We start from the raw sequence: 26,973 nt of genomic DNA, 5'->3' as shown, positions 1-26,973 counted from the left end.
TGTTTTGTTTGGCTTTTAGAAGTACTTTTCATATAAAAATACTTTCAAAACACCAAACCGATAATTAAGTACCAAATTTAATGTGAAATTATTTATTTGATTGAATCAAATGTTGATTGAAAAATTTTCTTTTATTTTGTATTCGTAAAAAAAAAAAAAAAAAAAAAAGATTTTGTTTATTTTGCTTTGTATTTTTTTTTTTAATATTCGGAATTATATAGGTTTTATTTGTATTGAAATAAGATAGAAGATTTATTTGATTGCATTAAATATTGATTGAAAGATTTTGTTTTATTTTGTATTAATAATTTTTTTTTTTTTTTCAAATGCAATGTTTTTTGTAACTTTGTATCATTGACTCACTATGTTTAGTAATATATATACATGTATAACTTATAAATATTTTTTATTTAAAGATGTGAGATATATTTTTATGTCTTTTTTAACCTATAATGAAAAGTACGGTAAAAATGCGTTTAAATTTTAAAATTAAATTATAATGAAGAATCTCGCACATAGCGCAGGTTATGAGCTATTAATTATTAGGATAAAGTCCACATAATCCCTTCAAACTACCACCCTAATGACAATCTACCCTTCAAACTATCAATTGCGACAATTTACCCTCAAAACTACCAAAACAATGACAATGTACCTCAAATTTTAACAAAATGACGAAATTACCCTTACTAAAATAAATACTAAATTTATTTATTTTTTTAAAATTTTAAAGGTATTTTTCTCTTATTGAAAATTCTATAAGGATAATTTCGTCACTTTGCTAGTATTGTGGGGTACATTGTCATTGTTTTGGTAGTTTTGGAGCTAAATTGTCGTAATTAATAGTTTGAGGGTAGATCATCATTGGGGTGGTAGTTTAAGGGGGTTAAATGAAGTTTATCTTAATTATTAATCTAAATTCTTGCTAATATTATACTACTATAATTCTGATCAAACCTGGTTCCTTTTTATCTTTTATTTTTGTTCGACTAACTATATTTTGTCAGATTTCATCCACGCATATAATCTCTCATCAAATTTTTTGGTGAAGGTTTTATACTTTCAGTCAACTATTGCAGTATAAAGAGCAATCTAACATTAAATGCGAGGTCAATTAAAGGGTACAATTTGAGAGAGATAAAGTGTATTTTTCGTGATTAATTAATTAATAAGAAAAGGTTGTTCAGTTTGTTCCCTATATATATATACATGCATGTGAGACTTCCCTGCCAACCTCACGAGCTTCTCTTTGTGGCTGCAACTTTCTCCCACTCACATGGAGCTTCTTGTTATGAGTTTAAGACTATTCTTTTCACCAACTTCCCGGGCCATCCTTCTTCTGTCCCTCGTCTTGTTAGTTTCAAAATTTTCCTTGGCTACCACACTTTCAAATGAAACAGACAAACATGCACTACTAGAGTTCAAGTCCCTCATACATGACAACCCCAATTTCCTGGCTTCTTGGAATGAGTCTTTCCAATTCTGCCAATGGGTTGGGGTCACCTGTGGCCTCAAGCACCAAAGAGTCGTCGGTTTGAACCTAAAAGACCTGAAATTGGTTGGCACCATATCTCCCCACCTTGGAAATCTTTCTTTCCTTCGATCCCTCAACCTTGCAAACAACTCCTTCTCTGGTAGAATCCCCTCAGAAGTTGGTCACTTGATCAGGCTTCAAAATCTGAACTTGAGTCATAACTCATTGGAAGGAGAAATTCCAGTTAATTTGTCTCACTGTTCCAACCTTGTCAATCTTGATCTCCAGTACAACAACCTAGTACAACAAATCCCATCTGAACTTGGCTCTTTGTCCAACCTTGAGATCCTATGTCTTGCCAACAACCACCTAAGTGGAAGGTTCCCACCAACTCTGGGGAACCTGTCCTCTCTCCAACAGCTTTGGTTTGCAGAAAACAATTTGGAGGGAGAAATTCCAAATACAGTAGCGCAAATGACAAGTTTGAAATATTTTCGAGTCGAATTGAATCATCTTTCAGGTGTGTTTCCAGCTTCCCTTTACAATCTATCATCACTCACATTCATTTGCTTGACTTACAACAACTTCGCTGGTAACCTCAAGCCTGAAATAGGCATTGCTCTTCCAAATCTCCAAGTAATTTGGTGGGGAGGAAACCAATTCACAGGAAGCTTTCCAGCTTCCTTGGCCAATGCTTCAGGACTTGAACAGGTTGATATGGGTGGGAATCAATTCACAGGAAATATACCTATGAGTTTTGGTAATCTACAAAATCTTCAACGGCTTAATGCATATGGGAATCTTCTCGGGAATCGTTCAGTTGATGATTTGAGTTTTCTGAGTTCTTTGACCAATTGTAGCCATTTAGGGTGGCTGGATGTCAGCTACAACCTACTTGGTGGTGAGCTGCCTAACTCCATAGCAAACCTCTCAACCCAACTAACATGGCTACAGCTTGGAGGGAATTTTATTGGTGGACGCATACCCATGCGGATATCAAATCTAGTCAGCCTAACTCAACTTGGCCTGGAAGAGAATTTTTTAACAGGGAATATTCCAGCTTCAATTGGTAAGCTCTCAAACTTGAACAGACTATACTTGGGTGGAAATAAATTTACAGGAGAGATCCCATTTTCTGTTGGCAACATGACTCGATTGTTACATCTCTATTTGTATAACAACAGCTTAGAAGGAAGCATACCAACGAGTCTGGGAACGTGTAGATTCCTGCAAGATGTACGTTTTTGCCATAATAAATTAAATGGTACCATACCAAAGCAACTCCTTGGTCTTCCAGCTCTTTCTGTAGTCCTTAATGTGTCCCACAACTCTCTGACGGGTCCGTTGCCACCAGAAGTAGGAAACCTGAAATCTCTTGTTGCTCTGGATTTGTCATACAACAAATTTTCCAAAGAGATTCCGAGGCAGCTCAAGGATTGTTTGGCGTTGGAAGTTCTTCAGATGCAGGGGAACTTCTTTGAAGGAACCATTCCTGATTTACGAGGGTTAAAAGGTATTCAATATCTTGATCTTTCCCATAACAACTTGACTGGCCCAATCCCAAGCTACATGGTTAGTTTTTCCTGGTTGCAAAACTTGAATCTGTCTTTCAACAATATGGAGGGAGAGGTGCCGGTACAAGGGATCTTCAGCAATGCTACTGCAATTGAAATCTATGGCAACAGTGGGCTTTGTGGGGGGATCCAAGAGCTGCAGTTGCCTGCATGCCCCATTCGAGGGTCCAAGAAGCATAGAAAGCATGTTGCTTTTAAGTTGACACTGGCATTGGGCATTGCAGCAGCTTTCTGCTTGACGTTGTTGTCTTTGATTTCCCTGTGCTGCTTGAGAAAGTCCAAGAAGAAAAGTATTTCTGTTTCTTCTTTTGGGCACTTTTACCAAAGGATTTCTTATCAAGAATTACTCAAATCAACCGGTGGATTCTCTGAGAGGAATTTGATTGGTTCAGGTCATTTTGGTACTGTCTATAAAGGAAAACTTGGTCCAGATGAAACAAGTGTTGTAGTCAAGGTACTCAACCTTCACAAGGAAGGAGCTACCAAGAGCTTCATCGCTGAATGCCAGGCCTTGAGGAACATCCGGCATCGACATCTGGTTAAGATTCTAACTGCTTGCTCAAGTGTTGATTATGATGGCAAAGATTTCAAAGCTTTAGTATACGAGTTCATGCCAAATGGGAACCTGGACACGTGGTTGCATCCAGAAGATGGATTCCAGCAGCAGAGAAATTTAAGCTTTCTCCAGAGAATGAACATTGCAATAGATGTGGCTTCTGCTTTGCTTTACCTTCATCATCACTGCCAAACTCCTATTATTCATTGTGATCTAAAGCCAAGCAATGTTCTTCTTGATGATGATCTGACTGCTCACATAAGTGATTTTGGTTTGGCAAGACTCCTTTCAGAATCTGGCAGGCAAGCTTTTCTTAATCAATTAAGCTCAGCTGGGATTAATGGAACCGTCGGTTATGCTCCTCCAGGTAATGTTTCAGCATTTTACTCATTCTTTTAGTAAGTATAAATGATAAGGAAGAACATAAGGAAGTAAAGAACTAGAAAACGGATGTTAATGCTGCTTTATATAGATCGATACTGAAAGAGTGTATCAATAATCAAAACAAGGTAGCTCACTTAGGGCTGTAATCGAGTCAAATATTAAATGTTCAAGCTCGATTTATTTAATTTTATTTCAAACATGACTCAAACTCGAGCTTATTGCGAAGCTAAATAAGTTGTTCAAGCTTGGTTCATTTATCATTGCATGACAATTACCTTTAGCTTAACAAAATCACTAGTTTTATACCATTGAAACTATTCTTACTATATTGGGGAGTTCTCTTAATTTTTGCAGAGTATGGAATGGGCGATCAGTTATCAACTAATGGTGATGTGTATAGTTTTGGGATCCTCTTGTTGGAGATATTCACTGAAAGAAGACCCACTGATGAACTGTTCAAAGATGACCTGAACCTTCACAACTTTGTCAAGTTGGCATTGCGGAGACAAGTATTGACACAAATTCTAGACCAATCAGTTTTGAACGAGGAAGGAGAAACTAAGAACATGATTACATGTTGGAGTGACTGGACAAATGAAGAAATTGAATGCTTGATATTGGTCTTTAACATTGGCCTTGCGTGTTCAGCAGAATCTCCAAGAGACAGAATGGACATGACAAGAGTTTCCCTGGAATTGCTTTCAATTAGAGACAAACTCCTTGAAAACAGAACTCATGAATAGAAAATGGAAAGCTCAGTTAACGGGTAAAGTTTCTAAAATACGTCCGTTATGTGAATAAGAGTTTGCACGAATAAGAGTTTCGAGAGGCACACATGGTGAAGTGAGAGGAGTTGGGAATTATCCCTTCTTTATCTTATCTTTCAGTACATCGACTTGCCCCTTAAATAAGAAGTTTATGTTAGTGAAGGAATAAGAAGTTTATCCCCAAGTTATCCCAGAGATGGTCTTTGTTATTATACTTTGTTTTAGTTGTAATGTTTTAGTCTATCTCTTATGTATGTACTTGTTATTGGGTAGGAATCTGTAATCTCTTATGTGTGAGCCTCTTTAAGGCAACGTTCTTTGAATAAAAAGGCATGAAAAGTTTTATCCTTAAACGCCGTGTTTGTTAGAGGCCTAAGATCCTCTAAACTATCTGATCATTTACTACAAAAAAAAAAAAAAAAAAAAAAATGAACAAGAAAAAAAGGTTTTTAGCGACGACCAAAAGTCATCACTAAAGGCCTTCAAGACTATTAGCAGCATTTTATAATTGAGATTTAGACACGTATCCGTGTCATGTTATAAAACACAAGTTTTTATTTCTAAAGAGTCTAGTTCCAACTGCAACTAGACCCAAAGCCAAACCCCTTCCCAAAAATGCTTTGACAATTTGTCATTACTTTATGGAAGACGTCATAATCCCAACAAGTCCACTTCCAACTAGAACTATACCAAAGCCAAACCTCTCCCAAAAATGCTCCTGATTGGCAATTTGACATTTCTTCTTTTTTTTTTCTTCACTTACACATTTTGGCATTAATGACCATATATATTATGCTAATCAACTTGAACCTGCATTCTTGGTGCTTTGATCACCACTTTGATTAACTGCTCAACCGGTACTCTTGGTGCTTCAACAATTATTTAGCCGGTAACAGTCTCATGCTTGAGATATGAGGTGAGATCTTCCTTTGCAGGCAATGCTTCTCATATTCACCAATAATCCATACATGAGCAATGTCCTCCTCTAAAATGATGGAATCGATAACGATCTCTTAGAAGTATCTCTCTACCATAAAGCTTGGATATGAGCTTAGTAACAGAGTGGCAATCCCCACAAACACGAAGATTCTTCACAACCCGAATTGGTTGTGATGGGGCCATACTAATAAGCCCAAAGGCAATTGCTAACTTCTCACTGTGAAGGCTTAGGGCATGGTCCTTCATGTCGTCTTCTTCAATAAGTTGCAGGAGGTGGGACTTGTTTGGCACATAACCAATTGACTTCAATCTTGCTGCAATCTCATCCAACTTTGAGTATATTTCCTTGGATAGAGGGTGACAATTATCACCAGCTAGAAACTCATGAACGATACCATTGACCTCAATTGAGCTACAACCTGGTTCTTTCTTCAGTCCAGAATCTCTCATGACCTTCCTTAACCTTGAAACTCTATCCCACTTCCCTAGTTTAGCATATATGTTGGATAAAAGCACATAGGCTCCATGATTTCCAGGGTCCAGCTCAAGCAAACGGCTAGAAGCCTGTTCAGCAAGCTCAATATTCCCGTGAAGTCTACAGGCCCCAAGCAGAGCCCCCCATACAGACGCGGTAGGAACCATGGGCATTTTCTCTATCAATTCGACAGCTTCTTCCAGAAGGCCTGAACGACCAAGAATATCAACCATGCAAGCATAGTGCTTGTCTTCAGGCACGACCCCATGAACTGGCTCCATCTGATAGAATAAGGTTCGTCCCTCATTTACTAATCCAGTGTGGCTACAAGCACATAATACGTTAGTAAAAGTCACAGAATTGGGCTTGACCTTAGCTTCTAACATTTTTGAGAACAAATCTATTGCAGCTCTTCCACGCCCATGCATTGCCAGACCACCAATCATGGCACTCCAAACAAACACATCTTTTCTCTCTACTGAGTAAAATACCTCGAGTGCCTTCTCAACATCCCCACACTTAGTGTACATGTCAATGAGAGAGGTCATGAGATGACAATTTAAGTTAATCCCCTGCTTCTCTATGTACACGTGGACCCATCTGCCTAAATCCATAGCTCCCAACTGAGCAGAAGCCGATAGAGTACAAACAAGAGTGACCTCATCCGGTTTGGCATCCTTTCTGAGCTGCAATTCACGGAATATAGCCAAAGCCTCTTTTGGCTTACCATTCTGTTCATATGCTGAAATGAGGGCGTTCCACGCAGCAATATCTTGACAAGGCATTGCATCAAAAACACGCTGAGCCTCATCATATTTCCCTAACTTAGCATATCCATCAAGCATTGTTGTCCAAGAGAAAATATCTTTCTCTAGCATCTTATCAAACAATCTTTTTGCATCTTCAATCCCCCCACATTTCCAATACATATCAAGCATTGCATTACTCAGAGTCAAGTTCACACTAATCTCATTCCTTTCAATATACGAACACACCCACCTCCCAAACTCCAAATCTAACTTCTTGGTGCAAGCTGCAAGAACACCCACCATCGTCACATCATTTGGCTTCACATTCTCTTTCTCCATTCCCCTAAACAACTCCAGCGCCCCTTCAGGATAACCTCCTTGCACAAAAGCTGTGATCATAGAATTCCAAGAGACAACATCTTTCCTCGGAATCTTCATAAACACCCCATAAGCCAAATCCAAATCCCCACATGAACCGTAGAAATGCACAAGTGAGTTAAGAATAAATAAATCCGAACTAAGCGATGCTTTAATCAACATCCCATGAAACACTCTCCCTGCCCGAAAAGCCTTAAGCCCCGAAGCCGCCTTAAGCACAAAAGGAAAAGTAAATTTATCTGGAAAATGCTCACACTGATGAAGCATCTGCAGAAATATTAGGAGGCTCTGAGTAGGATTGGGGCTTGACGCATAAGCACGAATGATGATGTTCCAAGTGTAGAGATTTGGTTGGGGAATTTGGTCAAACACTTGGCGGGCATAGTCGAGGCTCGAGAATGGCTCAAGAGCACTGGCTGTGATGAGCTTGCTGGCTGAGAAAGCGTCGAAGAAGAGGCCTGTACGGAGCATCTGCGCATGGACTTGCTTGAGGTGCTTTGTACTGGTGCATTGGTTGATCAGTGAAAGTGTTGGGTGGTTTGCGAAATACCGGTCGTTATTGACGGTTGGGGAAGGAGGGGTTGGGAGGTTGGAGCGACGTGGCAGAGAGAGAGGTGGGGTGCTTAGAGTTGCCATGAGTTCTCGAGTCATTTGCCAACTAATTCCATTCAGTTACCGTTTGAGCGTTTTAAGTAAAACTTTGACGATGAATTGCCTTTGTTCGATAATAATATCGCGTAGGCCCAACTAAACGACAAGCGAGGTACCACCGTTTACTCGATCAAATTCTTCAATAAGATTTTCAATTAATATCTTAACAACGCCATGTGAAGTCTCTCAATTACATTCTAAAAATTATTTTTTTTTTTAAAAAAAAAAAAAAACCCCAAAAACCTCCCCCTCACAGGCTATTAGGTTTTTTTTTTTTTTTTTTTTTTGATAATTTTGTAGGTGTGTAATTAAGATCTCACGTGATTTTATTAGAAAATTAATGAAAAATCTTATGGAATGATATGATTGTTGTTAATAACATGTTAAATCACTACTTATTTTAAAAATTAAAGTTTTATAAAAAAAATTACACTTTACCTCCCAAAGTTTAGAACGATTTTCAATTCGACCTCTAATGTTTCAATTTTTGCAATTCAACCAATCCGTCAGTCAAAGGCGTTTTGACTGACGGAACAATGATCTCGTACATGATCACTGTTGACATTTTGTTTCCCAAAATGCCCCCACCCTCATCATCATCCCCAAATTGTTCTCACAAGGGTTTATAGGTCTATTTTTCTAGGTCTAGTAAAGTAGTATTCATTGCTAATTGCCAGGGCAAACATATTTGAACTTCATTGCAACAAATTTCTCCATAATTCCCAGAACAATATATACTGAGAAAAATAATTAACCAATTGGGTCCCCAGCAAATCAAGTGAAAGAGGTTCTCAAGCTTCTCTTCCCTCCTCCTCTAGTCGGAAACTCCATAGCCATACACAGGATAGAATCTCAAAACCTATTGAAATTTTTTTGTCCAGTGAGTTTGTTGAGGGTGACGCAAGAGAGGTACACGCTGGCGAGGAAACAAAGAGCGGCGAGCCAAAGGTCTGGCCAGACCTGGTGGGTCACGACTAGAAACCCAGGAGGGTTTGACCGGTCTGGCTAGTGACCCATGTGGGTTTCTGGCCAACGACGGCATGAGAAAGAACCAGCCTTGAAGCGTCCCCGTGTAACTTGTCTCATATCCTTCTAATTCTTGCACGAAAGCTCGACGTTTTTTGGGTTCTCTTGCATTTCACGATGACCCAATTTGCCGAAGCTAGTTTTTTGAAATGAATTTTCACACTTGTTGCATAGGGGTGTCAACTCGGTCTCGATTCTCGGTTATTGGCCAAAACTGAAAATCAGAACCAGGTAATCAGGTCCTGGTTAACCGGCTAATTCCAATTTGTACCCGGTTTTTTAAAAAAATTGTATCTTGGGCTTATTTTAGGTATTGGGCTTAAAATAAGCCCATTTTTTGCACACAGTTGGCCAATTTTTTTAAAAAAAAACTATTAGCCTTTTTGTCCCACTAAATTGGACTTTGTTGTGATTGTTCCAAATAAAAAAAAATTTAAAAGGCCCAAAAATCCTAAAAAATAAATGTTTTTGCCTATATGGGGATTAAAAATAAAAATCCAATTTTTTTAAATGCCATAAAAATCATTTTAAAAGGTTACCTAATAGGCTAATACATAATATATGTAAGCAAACCAACAACAAAAAGAGATATCCCCTCACAACTACAAACCTAAAGAAAACAATAAAAACAAGTATTTAAATAAACCAACAACCGCAAGAAATACCCCTTACTACAACAATTCAAAACCCCGGAAAAAAAATCAATAAAACAAGTATTTAAATAAACTACCGACCAAAAGAAATACCCCCTGACAATAAAAATAGTTCATAAATATATTACAAACACAATGAAACCTAAACTAAAAATTAAACTAAACACTAAAAAGTAAAAATAAAAGTAAAATATATATATGCACCCAATTACCCGGTTATAACTGGGTGCCAAAAAACGGAATCGGAATCGGCTCCCCGATTTTTGGTTTTTTCCAACCGAAATCGGAACCGTTCCCTGATTTTCTAGTTTTTTGGTTCCAATCCCGATTTTCCGGTATTTTTTGACACCCCTGTTGTTGGGTACCCATTTTGTGTTTCACGAGCAATGTGTGAAATCTTGAAGCAAAAGCACAAGGAACAAAACCCACCTATACTATGTCACCGCGTTGAAGACTTCTCCGACAAGAATAATTCCTTTTTACTTTCCCTTTCTTCATTTCTTGCGGTTTGGTTTATCGCTGTCTTGTCAACTAGTTTGTTGGGGTAGATGGCCAAAACTGTAGGTTGAGTTTTCAATATTTTGGTTTACATGTTTGAATGGATATCGGTGATTGAACGGAGAAGTCTAAAACCCAGTTTGGGGATGATGATGAGGGTGGGGGCAGTTTGGGGAACAAAATGCCAACAGTGCTTGAATGAATGATAAATTTTTCCTAAAAAAATAAAAAAGATAAATTTAATTATATTAACTAATATTCAATCATATATACATTGACGACAGTCGACAAGTGCATGAATGAATGATCTTCCTTCACTCAATGATTTTTTTTGAAGTGATCGAAGATGAAACTCAAAAGCTTCCCCAGTCAAAGTCAAAAGTCATTAACCTTTACCTTTTCTTAAGAGAACATTAAGGGGCCAAGGCTTGGGTTTGTGGGTAGTGGAAGAAACCTTCAAAATTAGGGAAATTCACTATGAGAGTATAGTCAAAGTCAAAAGTCATTAACCTTTTCTTACTTCGACAGTGAAAAGTAAAAAAATAGAAGATTTTCCACATTGTGGCTGCAACTTTCTCCCTCTCCCATGGAGCATCCTGTTATTTGTTTCAGACTCTTCTTTTCACCAACTTCCCGGACCATCCTTCTTCTGTCCCTCTTCTTTACAGTCTCAAAATTTTCCTTGGCTACCACACTTTCAACTGAAACAGACAAACATGCATTACTAGAGTTCAAGTCCCTCATACATGACACCCCCAGTGTCCTGGCTTCTTGGAATGAGTCTTTCCAATTCTGCCAATGGGTTGGGGTCACCTGTGGCCACAACCACCAAAGAGTCATCGGTTTGAACCTAAAAGACCTTAAATTGGTTGGCACCATATCTCCCCACCTTGGAAATCTATCTTTCCTTCGATCCCTCAACCTTGCAAACAACTCCTTCTCTGGTGGAATCCCCTCAGAAGTTGGTCACTTAATCAGGCTTCAAAATCTAAACTTGAGTTATAACTCATTGGAAGGAGCAATTCCAGTTAATTTGTCTCACTGTTCCAAGCTTGTCAATCTTGATCTCCACTACAACAACCTAGTACAACAAATCCCATCTGAACTTGGCTCTTTATCCAAACTTGAGATCCTATCTCTTTCCAACAACCACCTAAGTGGAAGGTTCCCACCACCTCTGGGGAACCTGTCATCTCTCCAACAGCTTTGGTTTGCATATAACAATTTGGAGGGAGAAATTCCAGGTACAGTAGCCAAAATGACAAGCTTGAAATTTTTTCATGTTGGATTGAATCATCTTTCCGGTGGGTTTCCAGCTTCCCTATACAATTTATCATCACTCATTTTCATTTCCTTGTGTTCCAACAACCTCTCTGGTAACCTCAAGCCTGACTTAGGCATTGCTCTTCCAAATCTCCAAGAACTTCTTTTGGGGGGAGGAAACAAATTCACAGGAAGCTTTCCAGCTTCCTTGGCCAATGCTTCAAATTTGCAGCTCCTTCATATATCTGAGAATCGTTTAACAGGAAACATACCTACGATTTTTCGCGATTTAAAAGATCTTCAATGGCTTGATGCATCTGGGAATCTTTTCGGAAATCAGTCAGTTGATGATTTGAGTTTTCTGACTTCTTTGACCAATTGTAGCAAGTTACAGAGGCTGGATTTCAGCTACAACCGGCTTGGTGGTGAGCTGCCTGACTCTATAACAAACCTCTCAACCCAACTAACATGGCTACAGCTAAGAGGGAATTTTATTGGTGGACGCATACCCATGCGGATATCAAATCTAGTCAGCCTAACTCAACTTGGCCTGGATCAGAATTTGTTAACAGGTAATATTCCAGCCTCAATTGGGAAGCTCTCAAACTTGAACAAACTATACTTGGGTGCAAACAAATTGACAGGGGAGATCCCATCTTCCTTTGGCAATATGACTCGATTGTTAGCTCTCCATTTGTGTAATAACAGCTTAGTAGGAAGCATACCCGCGAGTCTGGAAAGATGTAGCTACCTGCAAGATGTACGCCTTTCCCATAACAAATTAAATGGCAGCATACCAAAGCAACTCCTTGCTCTTCCAGCTCTTTCTCTAGTCCTTAATGTGTCTCATAACTCTCTGACGGGTCCGTTGCCACCAGAAGTAGGAAACCTGAAATCTCTTGTTGCTCTGGATTTGTCATACAACAAATTTTCCAAAGAGATTCCAGGGCAGCTAAAGGATTGTTTGGCGTTGGAATTTCTTTATATGCAGGGGAACTTCTTTGAAGGAACCATTCCCGATTTAAGTAGGTTAAAAGGTATTCGATATCTTGATCTGTCCCACAACAAATTGGCCGGCCGAATCCCAAGCTACATGCAGGTTAGTTTTCCCTTGTTGCAAAACTTAAATCTGTCGTTCAACAATCTGGAGGGAGAGGTACCGGTACAAGGGTCCTTCAGCAATGCTACAGCAATTAAAGTCTATGGCAACAACAGGCTTTGTGGGGGGATCCAAATGCTGCAGTTGCCAACATGCAAGCGTAGAAAGCATGTTGCTTTTAAGCTGATACTGGCAATGGTCATTGCAGCTGCTTTCTGCTTGACGTTGTTGTCTTTGATTTCTGTGTGCTTGTTGAGAAAGCCAGAGAAGAAACGTCTTTCTGTTTCTTCTTTTGGGCACTATTACCAAAGAATTTCGTATCAAGAATTGCTCAATGCAACCGGTGGATTCTCTGAGAGAAATTTCATCGGTTCAGGTAATTTTGGTTCTGTCTATAAAGGAATACTCGGATCGAATGGAAAAAGTGTTGCAATCAAGGTACTCAACCTTGAAAAGCAAGGAGCTTCAAAGAGCTTCATTGCTGAATGCCAAGCCTTGAGGAACATCCGGCATCGAAACCTCGTTAAGATTCTTACTGCTTGCTCAAGTGTTGATTTTGAGGGCAAAGATTTCAAAGCTTTAGTATATGAGTTCATGCCAAATGGAAACTTGGAGATGTGGTTGCATCCAGAAGATGGGCTCAAGCAGCTGAGAAGTTTAAGCCTTCTACAGAGAATGGACATTGCAATAGATGTAGCTTCTGCTTTGCTTTATCTTCATCATCACTGCCAAACCCCTATTATTCACTGTGATCTAAAGCCAAGCAATGTTCTTCTTGATGATGATTTGACTGCTCATATAAGTGATTTTGGTTTGGCAAGACTCCTTTCAGAATCCGGCAAGCAAGCTCTTCTAAATCAATTAAGCTCAGCTGGGATTAATGGAACTGTCGGGTATGCTCCTCCAGGTAACGTTTCAACATTTCACTCATTCTTGTAGCAAGTATAAATGACAAGGAAGAAGACAAGGAAGAAAAGAACCAAAAAATTGGATGTTAATGCTGTTAGATTTATTTCTATAGTTAATGCTGTTAGGTTTATTAAGATATTCTAGTTACAAAATTAAAATAATACTATAAGAATAATAAAAATGAAGTTATATGAGTTAAGCCGAGTTTATACAAACATAGCTCGTTTAATAATCGAGCCTAATTTTGTGTCACGGTCAGCTTATTTATTAAACAAACCAAGACCGAATCAAGACTATCAAAGCCAAGCCCGAACTTGTTTATGAGCGGTTCTGTTCGTTTACAGTCCTAGGTTAAGCCCACTACAAAATATCTGAATGCGCCTCTTATCACCGTGAGACAACTACCTTTAAGTTAACCAAATCACTAGTTTTATACCATTGAAGTTCTCCTAATTCTTGCAGAGTATGGAATTGGTGGTCAGCAATCAACTAATGGTGATGTGTACAGCTTTGGGATCCTCTTGTTGGAGATATTCACTGGAAGAAGACCCACTGATGAACTATTCAAAGATGACCTGAACCTTCACAACTTCGTCAAGTTGACATTGCAGGGACAAGTGACACAGATTCTGGACCAATCAATTTCGAACGAGGTAGGAGAAACTAAGAACATAGTTACATGTTGGGGTGAGTGGACAAGTGACGAAATTGAATGCTTGATATTGGTCATTCACATTGGCCTTGCATGTTCAGCAGAATCTCCAAGACACAGAATGGACATGAGAAGAGTTACCCTGGAATTGCTTTCAATTAGAGCCAAACTCCTTGGGAGTGGAACTCGTGAATAGAAAATTGAAAGCTCAGTTAAAGGGGAAAGTTTCTAAAAAACTTCAATGAATGGAATGGATTAGAACAAGAAAAAAATGTATACAGGTATATTTGTATATATGTCCACTTTCTCTTTTCCTTTCTACTTTTTATGCTCAGTTCTTTTTTCTTTTGTTTTTTTGTCCTTTTCAAGTTTTGTAACGTACTTCAACAAGTATAACATGAAACCACGTAAGATTATAACGACTTGTACCCTCATGAAACAAATGATTTGTACTTGACCTTTTAAATTATACTTTTAAATGTCTATTTTATCTTACAATGTTGAAGTGGCAGCCTCGACCAACCTTCATATCAATCATTATTTTAGCCGACATTTGCATTATGAAATAAAAGTGTGATATGTAATATTATTCATTTTTGAAACTTCGGGGCAATTTCAGCAACATATTGCAATAAAAACAAGCAAAATTCAAACAAAGAGAAATCAACCCAATATGCGGTATCAACTGCTGCCTATGATCATATCATCAATAAATTGCCCAATAGAAGCGAACGAAGATCCACCCTCCATTACAGCTTTTCTAGCCTTCTCTCCCATCTCCTTCACCTTCTTCCTAACCTCACTGCCGCCATCCATCACACCTCTTACAGCTCTCTCTATCTCATCAGCCATCACCAGATCACCACCTCCATTCCTGTAGTCCAACCTCATCTCCATTGCCAATCCCAACTCCCTCACCATCTTGAATGCATTGAGCTGTTGCTCAGCATATATAGGCCATGTCACAATAGGCACGCCATGCCACAAGCTCTCCAATATTGAGTTCCATCCGCAATGAGATACAAACCCTCCGACTGCTTTGTGTGCCAGCACCTCCACCTGCGGCGCCCAACCTCCACATATCATCCCCTTCCCTTCTATCCGCTCCAAGAAACCTTCCGGCAGGATGTCATCGTCCGACGGCAAGGAGGCGGCCGGCCGCAAGGACCACAAGAACCTCTGCCCACTACGCTCCAGCCCAAAAGCTATCTCTTTCACTTGGGTTGCACCGAAGATCCCACGGCTTCCAAAGCATAGAAACACCACAGACGATGGAGGTTGATCATCAAGCCATTTCATGATGCTGTCATGCTGAGCCCGATCCAAACCAGGGTTCGGTTGACCCTTCAGGTCAAGCACCGGACCAACAGCGTAGACCGGAGGCGTTTGTCCATCGGAAAACGAGCGGAGACCATGTTGCTCCAACTCTGTGAACGTATTTACTATAATTCCTTTGGCATCTCTGAATCTTTGTGCAAGCTTAATATAAGCAGCGTAGCCACCATCCTTGTTAAACACAGCTGAAGGCAAAACAGCTGCCGGAACTGGGTTGACAAAGCCAGGGATTAACAACGGAGGATCTTCGTCGCTGAATTCGGCGCCGTTCACTTGGTTATGGCGAGTTGGAAGGCAAAGCATGAGACCAAGAAATCCAGCATTGGAGGTGAAGAATAAATAAGAAGGGAGACCCAGTTCCCCGCCAATATCAATCATTGACAAGCAGAAGAAATCAAGAACTAACGCTGCAACTCGAGCTGAGCCAGAGGATAAAATCTTCGTGACAGCATGTTTGACGTTGGGTATGTTGCTTTCTATGAAAGCACATATATTGGCTTGGGGAGATTTGAACGACTCCGATGGTGGTGGGTCTACTTGGGGGAGATCTATGAGCTGGATTCGAGCATGTGAGGTGGTGAGTGATCTGGTGTATGCATCTGCAAATGGAGAAGCGGGGAATTTGATGGAAAGAACTTTGATCAAAAGTCGATCATCACGATCAAGCAGGCACTTTGCGAATTCAAGGGTGGAAACCAGGTGACCCATTCCTGGAATTGGGATGAAGATGAGCTCTGCTACTTGCCCCATCTTCTGATCTCTTTCGTTTTTCCTGTCCCTCGTACCAACTCCCTAGGAGGCTGAGACTATTTTCATAGAAAGCACATTCCTCCCCTTTTCCTTTCTTTATTGGGAAAGACGACTGTATTATTGGGAGGCTGGTCTGGTCAGCGGTATGAGATCGGATTCCCTAAAATTCGCTGGACGTGAGCCTCATATTTTTTGAGCTATTTCTCACAAGTAGGCTCCACCTAAATTATACTCGATTCCGGACACCAAATTTCAAACAATCCTCATTCAGGAGTCAATGTTACAGAATTTCGGATTAGGATTCTCTATGATTTTTTTTTTTTAATTATAAATTCTCAAATTGACGAAAAAAAAAATAAAAATTCAAATTATGCAATTTTGGTCATTTTTAAGCATCAAAACGCTTGAAAATGTCACCTATTAAAAATGGGATAAATTTCTGTTGAAAATATCTTGCCCTCTATATTGTAAAAAAGATTTAACCTAAAAATTGTCTTTTGATTTTATGAAAAATAAGCATCTCTACAAAAATGAAGAGAAACCATTTTGGAAGGAATTTGTTTTTTGGTTACCTCGATAATATGCCACATTTTTAATAGGTAACATTTTTTAAGTATTTTGATACCTAAAAATAACCTAAATTACGTAATTTGAAAGTTTACAATTGTAAAAAAATTGTAAGGGATCCTACTCCTGCTTATTTGTACTTTTTGCCCATCTTGGTATTATACTAGTTGATACAGTAAATTTTCCGGGCCACCAGCAAAACAAGAAAAGACTATTAGAGTGATATTGGCCGGACAAAATACTTTTATACTTACGCCAGTAATAGTGTATATGTTTTTACCATGTCTATATTTGGCAGGTGAAATCAGCCAAGTAGTAATTTGGCAATCACACATAAAGAAGAGCTTAATATGTGGGATTGTAAGGCCAAGGCGGTGATTATATCATAACTGCGTTTCTTTTCCAAAGGCATCATATTATTGTCTTGCCATGACCAGGTCAATCAAAGGGTTCCTACCTTCTAGAAAATGATGGAGGGCTCCAAAGGCTTGAAACTTAAACAGAGAAAAATCAAATCAAATCAAAACAAAACAAAACAAACAAGCTTAAAGAATAAAAATTAGAAATTAGAAAAAGAGCCCAAAAGGAAATCAACAAACAATAACTGTCATTTCTCCAATGATGATGTGAGCAGAGCCCTACAGATTCTGCTCATTTGTCCAGCGCGTTGGTCTCAGCTCTTAATCCAATGGTGTACATGATTCTATAACTGCCTTTAATCTAACCTTGTACTCCATAGCTGACATACCAAGTCGACAATCTGCCCTGGAATACACCCTCCGAGTGAAGTTTCAAATTTATTTTTCCGAGCCAACCACCCCAAAAGCTGTTTTCTAAGGTAGACTTATTCAATTTTTCTACCACATACCCAAAACTACTTTTCCAATGAGTACTCAAATTGTGGAAAAAGGGTCCATTCTAAATAGTATAAAGGGGACAAAGCACAATGATAAGTCTGCGCTCCATGCAATATATTTTTGAGACACCAAGTTGGAAAAGGGAAATTTCAGCCACAAATTGCAATAAAAACAAGCAAATATCGACGAGTTTAGGGATATAAATTCCAGAATCAAGATGATCCTAGCTACTCGGCAAATGGGTGTGGAGAAGGTAGTAAGTCTACATGCAAGACCTTTTGTTTTTTGGTCTATTTCTTCAACAACAATGACAAATCACCCCAACATATGCATTCTCTATATCAACTGCTGCCTATCATATATTCAATAAGTTGTCCAATAGAAGTGAACGAAGATCCACCATCCCTCACAACTTTTCTGGCCATCTCTCCCATATCTTTCACCTTCTTCCTAACCTCATTCACCATCCATCAGGCGTCTTACAGCTCTCTCTATCTCTTCAGCCATCACCGGATCACCACCACTCCTATAGTCCAACCTCATCTCCATTGCTAATCCCAACTCTCTCACCATCTTAAATGCATTGAGCTGTTGCTCAGCATATATAGGCCATGTTAAAATAGGTACGCCATGCCACAAGCTCTCCAATATCAAGAACCAATGTGGCAACTCTGGCTGAGCTTGAGTTTGAGTTGGAGGATACAATCTTTGTGAGACAACGATTGACATTGGGTATGTTACTTTCTATGAAAACAGATATATAGCCTTCGACCGAGTTAAATAACTCTGCTGGAGGTGGATCTACTTCGGGGTTGGATTCAAGCTTGTCAGGCAGTAACTGATCTGGTGTATGCATCTGCAAGGGTAGTAAAGGGGAACTTCATGGAAAGGATTGTGATCAAAAGTCGATCATCACGATCAATTAGGCACTCTGCGAATTCAAGGGTCGACACCAGGTGACCAATTCCTGGCGTTGGGATGAAGATGAGATCTGCTTGCCTCATCTTCGCTCTTTGATCTTTCCTTTTTTTGATGAATGCTCTTTGATCTTTCTTGTTCCTCCTACCAACTCTCTAGGAGCCAGAGACTATTTTTATATCTCTAAGTTGGGCATTTTAGACTGTAGGAGAAAAGATAGCACACCTATTCCTACTACCAAGTCCCTAGGAGGCTGACACATTTTCGTAGCTCTAATTAAGTTGGGGTAGGAGACAAGAAAGCACACCTATTCCTCCCACCAACTCTCTGGGATGCTTACATATTTTGGTAGGTTGGGCATTTTGGACTGTAGGAGACAAGAAAGCACACATTACTTGTTTTGTGCATCATATTATTGTCTTCCCATGACCAGATCAATCAAAGGGTGGATAGCTCCAAAGGCTTGAAACTAAATCAGATAAAAATCAAGACAACAAACAAGATTAAAAAATAGAAATTAGAAATTAGAAAAAGAGCCCAAAAGGAAAGGAACAAATAACAACTGTCATTTCTCCAACGATGATGAGCAGAGCCCCACAGATTCTGCTCATCTGTCCAGCACGTTAGTCTCAGGTCTTAATCTATCTTTATTTTTATGACACAGGTGTTAATCTATCTATTAGACAGTGAAGCTCCCCTAGATCTCATGGGGTAATTATGGAAGTGGAACACTATTTAGACCTACCACAGAAAGCCTGTCTCGCAACTGTGGGAGCCGAATTTGAGAACAAAACAAGATTCAATTGTGCATGAATGGGCTGAGAAACTAGAAATGTATTCAGGTAACATAGGCTTGCCTAAACAGTGAAGCTACTTGCATTCTTGCTGTGCATGTGAAGGCACAGAACATAGGCTTACATCTGCGGGAATGCACCCTCTGAGTGAAGTTTCAATCTTGTATTTTGCCAAGCTAACCTTCCAGCTGTTTTCTAAGGTAGAGACTTCTTCAATTTTTCTACCACATACCTAAAACTACGTTTCCAATGAGTAGTGTCAAAAATTGGTTCATTAAAATCTGGGGAAAAGAAATGGATTGCATAGGGTTTGAAATAAATCAAGGACAAAAGAAACATGCTAGAGCTTGTGACTAAGGAAGCAAGATGAAGTGTATTGAGCAGCCCGTGTAACCAAAAAAAAAACATGATGCTGCATACTGAGAATAGGTGGAGTCAGAAATAACTGCTGCACATAACCATTTGAGCCATATTAACTCTTAGATTATCCCCATTCATGAATTTTTCAAGAGAAGTAGAAATAGATAAATAAGCGCACATGTAATGGCAGGATTTAGTTCTCTTCTACAAACATGATCATGACAACCTATTACTTGTTACAATGTCCGGAGAGAAGGAAAGCGTTCAATTCAAACTCCGTTATCACTTACACGGAAAGGGATAAACCCAAATGGGAAACGGAAATTCAAAAGGCATATCCGGAACATTACAACCAATAGAATCAGATGACTCACACATCCTAATGACAAATCTCTTCCACCTTGAACTTCATATACCTAAAGATCAGTGAAGCCCTAAGCAGCAATATACCTGCCGTTTCCAAACAGAGCTGACAAATAACATATGCAAATTCTCATCAAGAAGCACCCACAAAGCTCTTCCTCCTACAACCAATTTATCCATCCATTACAAAGAAACTCAGCTCTAACTATCCCGCAATCACCTCCATTCATATTCAAGGGAGAATCATAACTCAACCCTGATTATTCAAACTCTTGGATTGCACAGACTATCCACTGAATATTGAAAAAATTACGAATCCCAAAACCCTAGAAAACCAATCCAAACACAACAATTAAAACATAACACCCGAATTTATAACTTACCAAAAAAAAAAATCCAAACATAAACAACGAATTAACAGAAAACATCTCAATTCATAATTAGAAAACCAGAGAAAGATCCAGAAAACTACAAGCTTTTACTATATCAAAGCAGATAACCTTATAAACAAGGAATATACAAATATTAAGCGCACCTCTCAGTGTACAAACAAGAAAGATAATTCATTTCCTCCAGATCATCACCCCCGGCTAACGTAATCGACGACCTCGGAATCGGTGACCGACCGCGAGTGCTGCACTATGGACCGTCCAATCGAGTTGATCCACTCCTCCTTCTCCTTGTCGGAGTCGGCGAGGAAGTACATGGTGTCCTGGTTGGAGGAGAGCTCGAAGGCACAGGGCTTGTGGAGGATATCCTCGGCGCCCCTGACGGTGAGGCAGGTGCCCACTGGGACGACACCACGAGGCGTGGAGCTTCGGGTGACGTAGGAGTCCTTGAACCACAGGAGCTTGCCTTGCTTGAGCACGAACCAGCGGCGGCGCCAGGTCTTGATGTACTCGCCCTGCTTGGTAAGCCACCCGGCGCGCTCCGGATTCGACCAGAACTCCACGCCGTCGTAGTCTTCCGGGCTCGGGTCCTGGCCCGTCGCCGCCCGCCATAGGGTCTCCATTCTCTTTGCCATTTACAGCTCAGATGAGACTTTTGGTGAATCGGTTTTGGACAAACCTTTGCGATTCTCAACGCAATTGTCCTAAAATGCTCAGATTTGGCTGGGAGTTGGCAGTGATAATACGACGTCGTTTCCACTGTGTATATATAAATATAGGGTTAAATACTCCATATCCTCCTATGGTTTTCCAACTTTATTTTTTCCCCCCTTTAGTTTCATTTTTATCACAGGAGGTCCCTGTGGTTTTGATAAGTGACCAAGTTAGTCCATCCGTTAGTTGACCGTTAGGACTGACACGTAGACTAATCAAACGTCGACACGTGGCACATATTTAATTTTTTTATTTTTTTTTTAAATTAAAAAAAAAATGTATTTAAAAAATAAAAAAAGTAAACCGAAAAAAATTGTGGGTGGCCGAACCACCCCCTTGGCCATTTGGGGGTGGCCGAGCCACTCCCATCTGGCCGGATAGGGGTGGCCGAAACCACCCCCTAGGGCTCCATGGGGGTGGCCGAGCCACCCCCAGTGGGTACGGAGGGTGGTTTCGGCCACCCCCTTGGGCTCCAAGGGGGTGGCCGAGCCACCCCCTGGGCAGCCACCCCCATCCGGCCAGATGGAGCCACCCCTAATTTTTTTCCCTTTTTTAAAAAAATAAAATAAAATAATTAAATATGTGCCACGTGTCGACGTCTAATTGGTCCACATGTCAATCCTAATGGTCAACTAACGGATGGACTAACTTGGTCACTTATCAAAACCACAAAGACCTCCTATGATAAAAATGAAACCACAAGAGGGAAAAAAATTAAGTTGAAAAACCCTAAGGGGGTATGGAGTATTTAACCCATATATATATTATTGGGCAAATTTTCTCCGGCTAAATTTGAGTGGTTAATATAGGATAGTTGAACTAAAATTTATAAGGTTAAGCTTTTTGATTAAGTAGTATCCCAACATGTTAAAATTATACTCACTAAATAGGTTTTTTAAAATATCACCTTAACTAGTTATATCAGAATTGATACTGGTGTGCAGTAGGATGAAGTGGCGCTAGGTATAGAGGTGCAATGTGCAAATAAGGACGAATGTCCTTAGAGGAATAAAGGTGTAAAGTGCGAGCATGGACGAGGGTTCTTAGGGTAAAGGGACGAAGGTTTATGGCGTACGCATGTACAAGAGTTTTAGGAGTAAGAACAAAGAAGCAAGGTGTGAGTATGGACGAAGGTGCATAGAATAAGAGGCACAGGTTCATGGCATGAGCGTAAATGAGAGTTCATGGAGTGTGAACAAATGTGCATGGCGCAAGCAAACCTACATGGCTCCACAAGTGATCTTGGAGAAAACCCATAAGAATGATAAAAAGCTTACATTTGAGGGGGAATGTAACAACGTGGTGCTAGACTCACACATGGAGGGAAAATTTTTATTTTTATTTTCATTTTTTTAATAAAAAAGGGTAGACCGGGGAGACCAATTATGGTTATCTTACCTAGGCGTGACCATAGTAGCACCTACTCTCTAGGAGCCGCATAGGAGGGGCCTAGACGATGAAAACCGCAGGTGCTCCCTTAAGTCCAACTAAGCCATAGCCTGACCTAACCCCACATGGGAGGAAGATTGTTGAGTATATACGTGTGGGTGTAAAATGATTGAGTTCCACACTGGAAAATGATAACAACTGCTCAAACTTATAGACTTAAACTTTTGAGATAAGTGATTTCTTAAACAAAGTGTCACATTGAGTTCCACACTGAAAAATGATAACAACTGCTCAAACTTATAGACTTAAACTTTTGAGATAAGTGATTTCTTAAACAAAGTGTCACATAGATTGCTACAGTCAACATTTCAATGTCTAACTTGATAACTACAATATGAATTGTCATGTCAGTTTGTCAAAATGGTGAATATCATCCACATTTTAGTAGCTGACGTGATAGAAGTCACATGAATTACCACGTCAGTTTATAAGGTAATTCTTGTAAAACCATAGTACCCCTAATAGCACCCGAGGCCAAAGTATCACAAGGGTAATAACTTGTCACCACTATCCTCTGTCACTCTATATTTCCAGCACTTTGGCAAAGTGAGGCAGGAGTTTTAGAATTTCATTTAGAGGGTATCTTATTGTTTACTTCGTTAGAGGCATGGCAATGTGAAAACTTAACCAGTAAATTTCCGTTCAATCGGGCTTGCTTCCAGATTGTCTGCTGAGTAACATATTGAACATAACTCATACAACACAATCATTAACAAGAAGACAAGACTACCAAAAGTTCACACAATGCAGCAATGCGCATAATGCATACAAGTAATGAGGTTTCTGCCTCCAACTATTCCTTAATTCACAAGAATTTCAATTCTCACAACTAAAAATATAAAACATTCAAAACTACTTTTACCTCTATGTTGCATTTGAACATATTTTCAAACAAAAAAAACCATCGAAAAAGCATTAACAAACAAAACATAGCGCTCGAGCACACGAGTTCAATCAAAAGATTTAAGCCTCAGTCAAGAATGCAAGGAACGTACCCACCTTCTGGCGGAAGCGACTCCAGAGTCTTCTTTAATTTCTAATGAAAATTTCTTTACAATGTCCATTAGAAATCAGAGATAGAAAATAAAGAAGGCAAGCAAATAAAGAAAAACTTTGTACAAACTTACATATATGATGGGTTATTTATACAAGGAAATTGGGAGACATAATCCCATGCGTATTAACTGTAATTATTTTATACATGAAAGTCACCATCAATTAGTTTGTAATAGGTGAGTGAAGGTTGCTCTTGCTTTCCTTCTTTGCTCAGATTTTCTTCCTTAACATTGTCAGACTTTACATTACTGCCGAAAGGGGTTGATTTTTCAGTTTTTTAGCTATCTCGGTAACATATTTGCCCTGGTAGAAGGCCTGCTCGAGTTCTAGCTCTGTTGGTTGACGAGATCCATCTGCTGCATAAGTTCCAGCACCATAAGAAGAGCCACCTTTCAGCTCATTCATCTCAAACATGCCGCTCCCAAAGGTGTAGCCAAGAGGGACATATAACATACCATGATGTGCTAACTGTGTTACAGCCGTCAATCTGCAAGCAAGAGAGAAAGGGAATGAAATACCAGATAGGCAGATATCGAGCACATAAACATATTTCTTGACAAAGGGAGAAAAGTGAGATGGTAGGATGGTGGGAGAAGTGGAAAAACTTCATCAATCAGAGCAGAGGAGATTGTTAACCTTCAAAGATACAACCACAACTCTGTTGATGTGAACTCAGCCTGCACCTCAAATCTATTTATGAAACCATGCCAAAATTGTTTAATATGGTTATTATTGAGTTTCCATGTAATTGGATTATAGGAGGTTTCTCCAAACTTTAGCTCCTAATCCTCAACTAGCATATGAAAAGAACAGTTTCCGTAGAAGAAATGATAAGGGCTTGGCCATTGATCCAAAAGCCTTGGGATTGTTAGATGCTGATTTGGTTAAACCCTTTAATCCTTAGGATCGTAACAATCTATCACGCTTCCAAATCCGATGTCCATGGTAGCTTACTTTACCAACACTAACTTGATGGTAGTTTTTTTTTATCTTTTGGCGATTCCATTCACTTATTAGTATTCAATGACTTAAAGCTATGATCATATATAATGTCAAAGACATTTTAATTCAACCTATAAGCCACCTCATCTGTGACTCAATCCCGTGATATGATGCCTGCTCTAATACCAGTTGTTAAGAGTCCAACCATTGTTTCCAAAACTCTAAGACTATTGGATACCGACTTAGTTAAAACCTTAAACCTTGGAATCGTAACAAAAAGCAATAATTTCTGAAGACATTTCTTTACAAGTTTTGCAAGTGTGTAAGTTGATAGAGCTCAATTAAAAATTTCCAAAGGAAAAGCAGAAGTAACTCACGCAGTGAGCTCCTGGCCTCCCCCAGGAAAACCAGTACTCCAGAAGATTCCAGCAGGTTTGCCAGCAAGTGCTTGGGATGCCCATAGCTCATGGGTGGCATCGAAGAAGGCCTTGAACTGGGCTGCCATCACTCCAAAACGAGAAGGAAATCCAAAGATAAATCCATCAGCCTCCATAAGTTGCTCTGGCCTGATCTCTGCTACATCATTCGCTTTAGGAGGGGCCTTCATTTTTTGGAGTATCAAGTTAGGGAGTGTCTCAGGTACCTGTACAACACCAATCAAGTCAAACAACACTCAACTCAGTGCCAAAATAATAGAAGGCCCCTTCCTCTTTAAGTTTCCCATTGTTTTTGTGATAATCATGCGTTCTCATCCACAAAGATTTTACCTGCCAAAGTGTTGCTTCAACACCTTGAACTGCATTAGCTCCTCGTTGCACTTCCCTTGCCATAGTCTCCACGTGTCCATGTAAGGAGTAATACCTGATAAAAGGAAAAAATTACCATCTCAGATTCTCAAGCTATTGTTCGAAGTAGAAAAGCAAAGGGATAAATTTCTACTGAATTCAAAATCATTGAGAGGGAGGGAGGGAGAGGAGATACTTACACTATATAGACCTTGGTGGTCGCCATAGCAGCAGCCTAGAATAGGATTTTGATCTTGATTTACTTACTACTTCTGCATGTTAATAAACAACTGGCTCCCTGGATGAACACAACCCACACAATGCATATATTAAAAAGCGGCAAAATATGTGCAACTCAAAAGACAAACTATTATACAATTCTTTTAACGTGGTGAAGGGGCTGCTGAGAATGGATTTCCCTGACATCACAAATGATATGAACCTTTTAGAAGAGGTTTCCTTTTTAGATTCCAAAGTCAATCGACTCTCTGAACTGCCTATCTTTAAACATCAACTGTCTACTTGCGATCAAACCATATTAATATAACAAAGGCAATGGAGAATATATCTTCCACAATTACAGAGGAAAAGTACAGATTAAAAGTAGTGGGGAAAACAGAAATCTGATATACAATTACAGAATAAAAGTAAACTTCTGAAATCCAGTGCAGAAGTGTTTTAAGAATGACTGATCGCTATCACACTCCCTTTTATCCGTTTGAGTTTGCGATTTTTAAAAACTCAGTTGACCGTTTGACAGAATTACAGTTTACCCATTAAAGTCATGCATTTTTAGAAACACACCCAACTGCGTGCGATTTGAAAACATGAATTTTTCTACATTTTCAAATCATAATTAAAAAAAAAAAAAACACTCCCAAACAATATTTTTTTGCGAGCAATAGCCAAATGCACTCCAGTAATATATGATTCAAAATGGTGCCAAAAAGAGAAATCAAGTGATGAAAAGCAAACCGGTACTGTATTATATGAATCAATAGCCTCAATCCGGTAAGAGCGATGTCTGCAAAGCATGGATCATATGCAAAACGATTGGAAACCCAACATAATCAATCCTAAAAACTAAGAAATTCATAGACGACAAAACCGACCCATTTCATTGAACTGCTCAAAAACTAAAGAACTTGAGGAAGACTGTACTTCATTCAGCTGCACAAACACCCTTATATAATAAGGAGTTTTTATCGAACCAAATGGAACGAAGAAGAATTGAAGCTAATCTAACCTTTGTGAGTGCGAGGCTGTGGCAGAGGATAGGAGAAACAGACAATGAAACGTAAAAGCATCCACAAAAGATTTTCTAGAGAAGTACAATCTATATGACGTGGCGAGGCGTAGTTATCTTAATGTTCACGTGTCCTTAATTTATAGTTGTGGAAACAACTAAACTAACTACACAAACAAACAATCATATAACGACAGAAATTTAAAAAGTAAACTTTTTTTCATCTAAGAAAAAAAACCTACAAGTTCTCTCTCTCTCTCTCCCCTCCCCTCTCTGCAAGGTTTTTTTTTCTCTCTAGCCCCTCCCTGCTAGGGTTTCATCTTTAACAGCCATAGGAGGAGGAGAATAAAGGTTCTCCCCCTCCGGCCCTCCTCTCCTCTCCCTTTTCTGCCTCTCCTCTC

At 39.4% G+C, this 26,973-nt stretch overlaps 8 protein-coding genes across 15 annotated transcripts; 3 read left to right on the top strand and 5 right to left on the bottom strand.

Annotated features, from left to right (window-relative positions):
* Positions 1-1,276: 1,276 nt before the first annotated feature.
* On the top strand, positions 1,277-2,586 carry LOC132163130 (putative receptor-like protein kinase At3g47110). Its single transcript, XM_059573323.1, has 2 exons — positions 1,277-2,479; positions 2,566-2,586. Exons 1-2 carry the CDS (start codon positions 1,277-1,279, stop codon positions 2,584-2,586), a joined length of 1,224 nt encoding a protein of 407 aa, XP_059429306.1.
* A 34-nt stretch (positions 2,587-2,620) lies between these two features.
* LOC132163129 (putative receptor-like protein kinase At3g47110) lies at positions 2,621-4,731 on the top strand. The gene is made up of 2 exons (XM_059573322.1): positions 2,621-3,971; positions 4,343-4,731. The coding sequence occupies exons 1-2, from the start codon at positions 2,621-2,623 to the stop codon at positions 4,729-4,731; spliced, it is 1,740 nt and encodes a 579-aa protein (XP_059429305.1).
* Positions 4,732-5,255: 524 nt separating this feature from the next.
* On the bottom strand, positions 5,256-7,956 carry LOC132164138 (pentatricopeptide repeat-containing protein At2g29760, chloroplastic-like). Its single transcript, XM_059574568.1, has one exon. It carries the CDS (start codon positions 7,945-7,947, stop codon positions 5,707-5,709), a length of 2,241 nt encoding a protein of 746 aa, XP_059430551.1. The 5' UTR covers positions 7,948-7,956; the 3' UTR covers positions 5,256-5,706.
* Positions 7,957-10,710: 2,754 nt separating this feature from the next.
* On the top strand, positions 10,711-14,243 carry LOC132163128 (putative receptor-like protein kinase At3g47110). Its single transcript, XM_059573321.1, has 2 exons — positions 10,711-13,393; positions 13,858-14,243. The coding sequence occupies exons 1-2, from the start codon at positions 10,711-10,713 to the stop codon at positions 14,241-14,243; spliced, it is 3,069 nt and encodes a 1,022-aa protein (XP_059429304.1).
* Positions 14,244-14,613: 370 nt separating this feature from the next.
* LOC132163738 (UDP-glycosyltransferase 71K1-like) lies at positions 14,614-16,300 on the bottom strand. The gene has a single exon (XM_059574109.1). It carries the CDS (start codon positions 16,130-16,132, stop codon positions 14,729-14,731), a length of 1,404 nt encoding a protein of 467 aa, XP_059430092.1. The 5' UTR covers positions 16,133-16,300; the 3' UTR covers positions 14,614-14,728.
* A 1,712-nt stretch (positions 16,301-18,012) lies between these two features.
* On the bottom strand, positions 18,013-18,560 carry LOC132163127 (UDP-glycosyltransferase 71K3-like). Its single transcript, XM_059573319.1, has 2 exons — positions 18,396-18,560; positions 18,013-18,300 (listed from the first exon to the last, which is right to left on the bottom strand). Exons 1-2 carry the CDS (start codon positions 18,558-18,560, stop codon positions 18,013-18,015), a joined length of 453 nt encoding a protein of 150 aa, XP_059429302.1.
* Positions 18,561-20,405: 1,845 nt separating this feature from the next.
* Positions 20,406-21,073, bottom strand: LOC132164321 (pleckstrin homology domain-containing protein 1). Its single transcript, XM_059574814.1, has one exon. The coding sequence runs from the start codon at positions 21,013-21,015 to the stop codon at positions 20,572-20,574; it is 444 nt and encodes a 147-aa protein (XP_059430797.1). The 5' UTR covers positions 21,016-21,073; the 3' UTR covers positions 20,406-20,571.
* A 2,571-nt stretch (positions 21,074-23,644) lies between these two features.
* LOC132164215 (probable NAD(P)H dehydrogenase (quinone) FQR1-like 3) lies at positions 23,645-26,635 on the bottom strand. Of its 8 annotated transcripts, none has more exons than XM_059574661.1 (7): positions 26,573-26,623; positions 26,439-26,496; positions 26,302-26,350; positions 25,527-25,624; positions 25,309-25,402; positions 24,919-25,184; positions 23,645-24,086 (listed from the first exon to the last, which is right to left on the bottom strand). In XM_059574661.1, the coding sequence occupies exons 4-7, from the start codon at positions 25,550-25,552 to the stop codon at positions 23,840-23,842; spliced, it is 633 nt and encodes a 210-aa protein (XP_059430644.1). In that variant the 5' UTR covers positions 25,553-25,624; positions 26,302-26,350; positions 26,439-26,496; positions 26,573-26,623; the 3' UTR covers positions 23,645-23,839. The 8 variants fall into 8 exon arrangements, with proteins under 8 accessions (XP_059430644.1, XP_059430648.1, XP_059430643.1 ...); XM_059574665.1 differs by having other exon boundaries at positions 26,308-26,350; XM_059574660.1 differs by having other exon boundaries at positions 25,527-26,350.
* Positions 26,636-26,973: the final 338 nt, after the last annotated feature.

Source organism: Corylus avellana, chromosome ca10, assembly GCF_901000735.1.
Source record: "Corylus avellana chromosome ca10, CavTom2PMs-1.0".
Taxonomy (NCBI): Eukaryota; Viridiplantae; Streptophyta; class Magnoliopsida; order Fagales; family Betulaceae; genus Corylus; species Corylus avellana.
The sequence above is the reverse complement of the archived record's forward strand: the minus strand, read 5'-3'. Positions and strand labels throughout refer to the sequence as shown.